This window comes from Oncorhynchus nerka, linkage group LG18, assembly GCF_034236695.1.
Source record: "Oncorhynchus nerka isolate Pitt River linkage group LG18, Oner_Uvic_2.0, whole genome shotgun sequence".
Taxonomy (NCBI): domain Eukaryota; kingdom Metazoa; phylum Chordata; class Actinopteri; order Salmoniformes; family Salmonidae; genus Oncorhynchus; species Oncorhynchus nerka.
This window is the reverse complement of record NC_088413.1, coordinates 54,986,873-54,995,851: the sequence shown is the minus strand read 5'-3', so window position 1 is coordinate 54,995,851 and position 8,979 is coordinate 54,986,873. Positions and strand designations below refer to the sequence as shown.

At 39.5% G+C, this 8,979-nt stretch overlaps 1 protein-coding gene across 2 annotated transcripts; it reads left to right on the top strand.

The window, feature by feature from the left end:
- The first annotated feature begins 576 nt into the window (after positions 1-576).
- si:dkey-229e3.2 (uncharacterized) lies at positions 577-8,507 on the top strand. Of its 2 annotated transcripts, none has more exons than XM_029688693.2 (6): positions 577-962; positions 1,441-1,654; positions 1,817-1,965; positions 2,083-2,227; positions 5,047-5,127; positions 5,261-8,507. In XM_029688693.2, exons 1-6 carry the CDS (start codon positions 952-954, stop codon positions 5,399-5,401), a joined length of 741 nt encoding a protein of 246 aa, XP_029544553.2. In that variant the 5' UTR covers positions 577-951; the 3' UTR covers positions 5,402-8,507. The 2 variants fall into 2 exon arrangements, with proteins under 2 accessions (XP_029544553.2, XP_029544554.2); XM_029688694.2 differs by lacking the exon at positions 577-962 and adding an exon at positions 969-1,070.
- Positions 8,508-8,979: the final 472 nt, after the last annotated feature.

Sequence of the window (8,979 nt, the reverse complement as noted above, 5' to 3'; positions counted from 1 at the left end):
AGTTCACACGGCATGCCTTACATAAGCTGGGGTCGAGGAATGCAAAATTATTGTTCTTCATACCGTCTATCAACAAAACCTGAAAAAAAAGCCTAATCATATCAGTCTTGTCAGCCTGTCTGTGAGCAACTGTGTGTACTGTTACTACTAATTGACCGTAGGGTTTTGATTTTAACCATGTGGATGGATATACATATTTCCTCCCAAGTAATTGTTCTCATTATGTCAAACCATAAGAGCAGAGTCAGGCTGTGTATTTCTTTCCCAATGTCTCAGGGCAAACGGAATTAAATGAAATAAAATATGTTTACTCACAGTAAATGTCCTTTACCAACTTGAGGCCAACACATTAATCATCACCATTCATTTAAAATAATATACAGTATCTCCCTATAGAGGGTCAAATGTTAATGTTGTGCCTGTCTAGTCATGTCTTGACAATCAATTCTTACTTTGTCAAGTAGGCCAAAGTTACACAACTGTGGCTAAAACACACATCTTAGAATTTAGGGCGCCCTCTGTCGGTTTCAGTTGCGTCTAGATTTTCGCTATCAAATGCACCTGCGTCAGGTAAGGTTAGCTCTGGGCTCCTACGCAATCTCTCCGTCATCGGGGCGGATCCAAAACAGTGGGAAGTAGTGCCGCGTTCAAAAGAACTGGGAACTCGGGAAAAAATACGATGTTAAATCATGACGTCATTGATCTTCAGGTCGGAAAAGTCGGAGTTGTATAGGCCCGAGTTCCATAGTTGGAATTTGGTTTGATGACCGTTCAAATCGTTTTTTTTCCAGTCGAGATCGTTTTTTTTTTTTAGAGTTCCCAGTTGTTTGAAACCCACATGAAGTCGGAAGCTGAAGATTTCCGAGTTCCGAGCTCACAGTTATTTTGAACGCGGCATAGACTATTGTTTATTATCACCTTCCGGATTCTTAGAAACTTCCCCTGTTACAGATGCGCCATCGGTAAGGAATATTTACCCTGTTTAGAGGTCTCTCAGCTAAAGACTTCGTAAGATCTAACGGTGTAGACCTCTCCGATACACTATATCATGAGTGTAATGTAATCATAATGTACGTAATATGGTTATTTCAAATGAGTTCAGCCTAACAACGGGTTAGCATTATGTGTAGGTTGTGTTTATTGTTTTATTAATCAGGTTTGTATAGTTCTCGTTTTAATTTGTACACATATGTTTTTGTGGCTATCATTACAGTAATTCACTTCATGTCGTGGTTCTATCCTCTTATTACATGTTGCACCGTATTATTTCATGTGTATGGGCTGCACAGGAAATCATAACAATAGAGAGAGGGAAGTCACTGATGGCCTACTTATCATCACAGCATTGCATGATCAGACCAGAAGTTGGGGGCGTCTGTGGATGTGGACTGACAGATAAATTGTCATTTCTTCCATTATCTGATCCTTGTCCTAAAACAGACGTATCCGTTCAATGGAGGAACCATTATTTTCTGCTTACGGGGATTTCGTCGACTGGTCTGTCCAAACTGCTTGGGAACAGAATGACGCCGAGGTGGACAGTGCGTTTGGAGACTGGAGTTCTGCCTGTAATGGCAACAAGTCGGATGCAGTTGAAAGATCTTCATCTCTGTCTTCACCCATGGACATGGACATCTCTAAACTCTCAACAAAGGTGAGAGTGCACTGATCATTCCAAGTTTACTTTACTTAAGAGGAAATTATTACCTGTGAATTGTGATCTATATAGGAGCTGTCTTAATTGCCATTTTCCTAATGTAGGCAAATAAATAAACAATGTACAAATATGATATATGTGATATATTTTTCTATACAGCTGGAGGATGGCAATGTGAAGAAATCATGTGTAGTTTTCCAGGAGTGCTTCCAGGTCTTGGGTGAATCTAAAGAGACCAACTGTACTGTACGATCTCTGTCCCAGCTGCTAGAAAACACACAGCCTTTTCAACCAACAGCTACAATATGGTGTCTAATTTATCCTCTTTTTTTTTACTGTAACTAAAAACATGCCTTTGTAAATGTATGAAGCTTCACTTCTGTGTTCCATGAGGTTGTATCTGACTCCTCTTCTCTCTTGCTTAGTGACTGTTGCAGCTTGTGGAGCCATCTGGTGGCTGAGCCCAGCAGGCTGAGGCTGTCAGAGCCAAAGCCCAGCTTACACTGCCACAGCCACAGCAGAATGGTTTCTGCCCTCAGAATCACACCCTCAAATTGCATCTCTGACCAGGTGAGATGGGTAGGTGGGGAATGGGGTCCTTTTAAAATGAATACACCCAGCCTAGTTGGATGAATGTTTTTACGTTTTGTGAAACATTTTGGGTTATTAATTGGAAATACAATAGTTAGGTCCAAAATAATTGGCACTGTTGATAAAAATTTGCAAACAAATCTGAGCTATATTGTATCTGTCCCAAAAATAGAAAATTATAGTATTTTATACGAATACAATTGCTGGGAGGAAGAGATTTTCTTTCCTTCTTTGCCTAAAATTACATACCCAAATCTAACTGCCTGTAGCTCTGGGCCTGAAGCAAGGTTATGCATATTCTTGGTACCATTTCAAAGGAAACACTTTGAAGTTTGTGGAAAAGTGAAAGGTATGTAGAAGAATATAACACATTAGATCTGGTAAAAGATAATACAATCTTTGAAACTCAAGAGAACGGCCATAATGTATTATTCCAGCCCAGGTGCAATTTGGATTTTGGCCACTAGGTGGCAGCAGTGTGTGTGCAAAGTTTCAGACTGATCCAATGAACATTTTAATTTCTGTAAAACTTATGTATCAACTGTGCCTAATTTGTTATTAATAACTTTTCATGTTCAAAACTTTGCACTCCTCAAACAATAGCATGGTATTATTTCACTGTAATAGCTACTGTGAATTGGACAGTGCAGTGAGATTAACAAGAATTTTAGTTTTCTGCCAATATCAGATAGGTCTATGTCCTGGGAAATGTTCTTGTTACTTACAACCTCATGCTAATCGCATTAGTTTAGATCAACCGTCCCGCAGGGGACCCACTAATCCTGAAGAAGTTTTAACAAGTAATAAAAATAAAAACTCTCAAAAAGATAAGGGGTAAATATTATTGGCATCCATGTTTTCAATACTCCAGGACCCTCCCCTTGTAAACTTAAATGGTAATCTCTATTCTATGATCTATATTTATATGATTTCAATTCAGTTTCCTATGGAGGATTGACTGAAAACAACAGATATTCCCATTCAAGTCAATATTATCTGAAGTGTGGGCCTCCAACCATCTTTGTGGTACCATTTGAAAGTTGAAATTTCAATTTCATTCCCATTTTATCAGCCAAACATGACACCCACCCTGTATTCAAGGGCATGTTGTGTTTCAACTGATGGCGGTATGTTCCCCAATGCTGGAAGGGAGGGGGGGCCTGAGTAATAAAGTTTGGAAACCCCTGCGCTAGATGATGCTCCAAGATTCCACACTGGAGGAAATATATTTGCCAAGTCGTCTGCCTTGTGTTCTGCATAGACAATGCAGTGCCTTCAGAAAGTAGTTCTACCCCTTGAGTTAGTCCACATTTTGTTGTATTACTGCCTGAATTAAAAATGTATTCAATGTATTTTATTCTCTCACCCATCTACACACAATACCCCATAATGACAAAGTGAAAATGAAATGCAGAAACATGTCATTTACATAACTATTCACACCCCTGAGTCAATACATGTTAGAATCACATTTGGCAGCGATTACAGCTGTGAGTCTTTCTGGGTTTGTCTCTTGGAGCTTTGCACACCTGTATTGCATAATATTTGCAAAATATATATTTTTTAATTCTTCAAGCTCTTTCAAGTTGGTTGTTGAACATTGCTAGACAGCCATTTTCAAGTCTTGCCATGGATTTTCAAGTTGATTTGAAGTCACAACTGTAACTAGGCCACTCAGGAACATTCAATGGCATCTTGGTAAGCAACTCCAGTGTATATTTGACCTTGTGTTTTAGGTTATTGTCCTGCTGAAAGGTGAATTTGTCTCCCAGTGTCTGTTGGAAAGCAGAGTGAACCAGGTTTTCCTCTAGGATTTTGACTGTGCTTAGCTCTATTCCGTATATTTTTATCCTAAAAAAAATCTCCATAGTTCTTGCCGATAACAAGCATACCCATAACATGATGCAGCCACCACCATGCTTGAAAATATGAACACTGGTACTCAGTGATATGTGTTGTTGGATTTAGCCCAAACATAATGCTTTGTATTTAGGACATAAAGTTAATTTCTTTGCCACATTTTTTGCAGTATTACTTTAGTGCCTTATTGCAAACAGGATGCATGTTTTTGAATATTTGTATTCTTTACAGGCTTTTTTCTTTTCACTATGTCATTTAGGTTAGTATTGTGGAGTAACTGCAATGTTGTTGATCCATCCTCAGTTTTCTTCTATCACAGCCATTAAACTGTAACTGTTTTAAAGTCACCATTGACCTCATGGTGAAATCCCTGAGCTGTTTCCTTCCTTTGTAGTGACTGATTGTATTGATACACCATCCAAAGTGTAATTAATAACTTCACCATGCTCAAAGGGATACCCTTCTTTGTGAGGCATTGGAAAACCTCCCTGGTCTTTGTGGTTGAATCTGTGTTAGAAATTCACTGCTTGACTGAGGGGCCTTACAATTATATGTATGTGTGGAGTACAGAAATGACGTAGTCATTAAAACATCATGTTAAACACTATTGCACACAGAGTGAGCCCATGCAACTTTATTATGTGACTTGTTAAGCAAATCGTTACTCCTAAACTATTTTAAGCTTGTCATAGCAAAGGGGTTGAATAATTATTGACTCAAGACATTTCAGCTTTTATATTGTAATTAATTTGTAAATGTTTCTAAAAACATAATTCCACTTTTACATTATGGGATATTGTTTGTACTACAGTGACACAATCTACATTTAATCCATTTTAAATTCAGGCTGTAACACAACAAAAATTTGAAAAAGTGAAGGAGTGTTAATACTTTCTGAAGACACTGGGTTCTATATCTGTGGTCTTTCCCTTCCATAGTGTGAGTCTGTCTTTTTGGAAGATTGTGAAGAAACTACAGAGACCTCTTGCCCCCCTGCTGCTGCTCTCATCAAAACCAAGGTGTGTGCATCCATGTGTGTGTGTTGGGGGGGGGGCTTCTCCTTTTAGGAAGTGGGCATCACTGGGCGTCTTTCTACTCTTATTGGCAGGGAGCACACCTGTAACTTTTGGCCTTACTCTCATCTCCACTCAGCTGCTGGCCCCCTCCTCCTCCCATGGTGACACCCCAGCTTTCCTCTACCAAATCTCCCAGCAGTGGCTGACTCAATGCAGCATCCAGCTGCAGCCTCAGCACCACAAGAAGCCTCCTGCACTGAACTATGGAGAAGGATAAGATGAAGATGCTGCTTAGCATAGCCCTACTGTACTGTTGTAGATGGATGAAACGGGTTGGGTTGTTACCCGGGTGAGAACAAAGTATACACTTTCCGCAACATTTTATTTATACAGATTGTAAAGAAAGTACATTCTATGATATTGTGTATTTAGTTTGCAGGCGTTTTCCTGGTTTTATATATAATATTTTGATACGGAGTGCAGTTACAGTGATACTATAAAATGTTCTATAAATGTATTGAGTTATTTATTCAGTGTAACACCTGTTTTATACCACTATTGTCAAGAGAAGAGGGAACAATGCAAATCTTTGGAAGTCACAGCACTCCACTAGAGGGCATACTGGCTTCCTCATAAGTCCCAACCCCCATTTTGCAAACATACAGTGCATTCAGAAAGTATTCAGACCCCTTGACTTTTTCCACATCTTGTTACGTTACAGCCTTATTCTAGAATTGATTACACATTTTTTTTCTCATCAATCTACACACACTGCCCCATAATGACAAAGCGGAAACTGGTTTTTAGAATTGTTGGGCAAAGGTATTAAAAACAGAAATACCTTATTTACTTAAGTATTCAAATCAAATCAAACTTTATTTGTCACATGTGCCGAATACAACATGTGTAAACCTTCAGACCATGCACCTCAACAATGAACACCTCAAGAAACAAGCTTTGTCCATATATTTTGTTTTGTAGAATACCCAACTCCAAGTCTCACTGTAGAAACCTGGCTTGCGATCTAGGGGAGTGCATGGTCCCAGAAAAAAAGTAATTGGGTGTGTCTTCACACTGGATACATTTTTATGGAAATGTTGATTGCTTGTGCTTTAACTATTTATGGCATCACATTATTGGTGTCCTCCTCCACTTCTTAATATTTCCTTAGTTTGGTCCTCTGTTTTTCTTAACCTGCCTTAATACTCAAAACCATAGACATGTGTCATGTCATTGGCCATTTTGTCAGTAAGACTGCAGGGCATCATGGAGCTAATCAGCACAAACCAGTATAACAGAGAGGTTATTACATGTGTACAACTGCATCTCAGACAGTTCTCTTACATTTCAACCACCAAGATTTGCTTTTCCAGACAGAGAAAACAAGAGGTTAGTGGAGGTGCACACTCCTCCCACATGTCACTTGTTTGGCTGGCGGGTTGAGTCTGTGAATAGAATTGAAATGCTGAGAGAAAAACCATCACCTTTTTACAAGTAGGCCCCTCCTACATGACAAGTGATGTAGGCCCTACACTTCCCCCCTCTCTCTCTCTACTATCTCCTCTCAGCTAGTGCACTAGCGGGATGTCAGAGTGAATTTAGATTACATCTCGTTGCAGTGCAGTTGCGGAAAAAAGGCAAAGGGACGGAAGGATGGAGGAAGGAAGGATGATCTTGGGTTGTATTGTGCCTTATATGTCACACACACAGAGGAAGGCATTGGTGCATTGGACCATCTTTTTTTGGGGTGGGATGGTCAAAATAAATTAATAATAATACAAATAATTGACTTTTTAAGGGAGATGGCCCTTGGGCCTGTTAAGATGATGATTTTTGTGCAATTTCTCAATTGTCATATTAATATATTTGAGCATTTGCCTGATCAGTGGACAACGTCCAGTCCCCCCTACCAAGATAGGCCTGCCCGGTTTTCTGATTGGCTGATGTGGCGCAAAATTCACGTTCAAAGTCAAACGCACATCAGCAAAGAGACCTTGCTCTGACTCTCTTGTCATTAGTCAGCCCAGATCACGGCTCGTAAAAAAAACAGAATGGTAGTACCGAATAAAGTTAAGAGACCAAAATAAGGCATGAGGCTACAGCTGCTTAATGTATGAAATTAACCAACTCATTTTCTAAAAGATCTGGTTCGGCTGATCCAAGTGTTGTGACAGATGCTGCTACAGAAGACAGTGCAGTCGAGGTATGGAGAAAACCTACCTACTGTGTTACTCTTTCTCCGTTTTCATCCAAATGCCGACAGATTTTAATGCGAATATTCAAAAATCAGCATAAAAACTCCAAGGGGTTTCCATCAAATTGACTTGTTGCGGATAAAAGGCTGTGCGTGATGATGTAGTGCACAAAAAATATACCTTTTCCATTTCATTTTCAATTTAACTGATGATTTTCTCACAAAAAAAGTAAATTATGCAGCGAGTGTGCCCACTGGTATTGGCACGTGCGCACTAACCAACAGTTTGCAGACACTATGCAAGTAGGCCAATAGCCTATGGATGAGATTATTATGGACAAGATTATTTCTATTTGTCAAATGGCATCGATTATCATGTCACCAGAATAAGACCCTTTATGTTTATTGGAAAGGAGCACATCACCTTGCACTTTTCATCACCCTGTGAAGTTCATAATTTATACTGAACAAAAATATAAACCCAACATGTAAAGTGTTGGTCCCATGTTTCATGAGCTGAAATAAAAGATACCCAAAATGTTCCATTCACACTAAAAGTTTCTCTTATCTTTTGTGCACAAATTTGTTTACATCCGTTAGTGAGCATTTCTCCTTCTCATTCTCTCCAAGATAATCCATCTACCTGACAGGTGTGGCATATCCAGAAGCTGATTAAACATAAAAGGCCACTATTATGTGCAGTTTTGCAACACAACACAATGCCACAGATGTCTCAAGTTTTGAGGGAGCGTGCAATTGGCATGCTGACTGCAGGAATGTCCACCAGAACTGTTGCCAGAAGAAAATGTCATGTTAATTTCTCTACCATACGTCGTTTTAGAGAATTTGGCAGTACGTCCAACCGACCTCACAACCGCAGAACACGTGTATGGCGTCATGTGGGTGAGCAGTTTGCTGATGTCAACATTGTGAACAGAGTGCCCCATGGTGGCGGTGGGGTTATGCTATGGGCAGGCATACAACAAACACAATTGCACTTTATCGATAGCAATTTGAATGCACAGAGATACCGGGATGAAAATCTGAGGCCCATTTTTTTCAGTAATCTGTGACCAACATATCTGTATTCCCAGTCATGTGAAATCTATAGATTAGGGCCATATGCATTTATTTAAATTGTCTATGTTCCTTATATGAACTGTAACTCAGTAAAATCATTGAAATTGTTGCATGTTGCATTTCTATTTTTGTTCAGCATAATAGCTATTAATACTTTAGGAGTGACAGGCAGACAGACAGGCAGACAGAGTGATAGAGGAGAACAAGAAGAAGAACAGACAGACAGAGTGAGAGCAGAGATGATGCAGAGGAAAACTGCACAACAGGGAGGCAAAAAAGGCACTGCATATATGGTGTCAGCGGTGATGTGGGCTGTTGAGTCAAATGCCAGGGCCTAATTTTTGTCCCAGTCCGCCACTGGAGGAAGCCTCTCACTGCTCAGCTGGATAGATATATTTGCTAACTTTCCTTATTGTAACTCAAATTCTACATTTCTACAGAACTATTTTAAGTCTTTAAGGCATTATTTTTTAAAGGGAAAAGTGGTTGATATGAGAACAAGGAACTTCCTTTGATTATACAGAATAACTCAATATTAGCACGTCTCAGGATAAGACCCAGATGCAGACAGTTCAAATTAG

Excerpts from the sequence above, each read along its gene's own strand:
- si:dkey-229e3.2 (XM_029688693.2), top strand. Across the intron at positions 1,966-2,082 it reads CAACCAACAGCTACAATATG|TGACTGTTGCAGCTTGTGGA; the intron begins GTGTCTAATTTA and ends TCTCTTGCTTAG. Across the intron at positions 2,228-5,046 it reads CAAATTGCATCTCTGACCAG|TGTGAGTCTGTCTTTTTGGA; the intron begins GTGAGATGGGTA and ends TCCCTTCCATAG.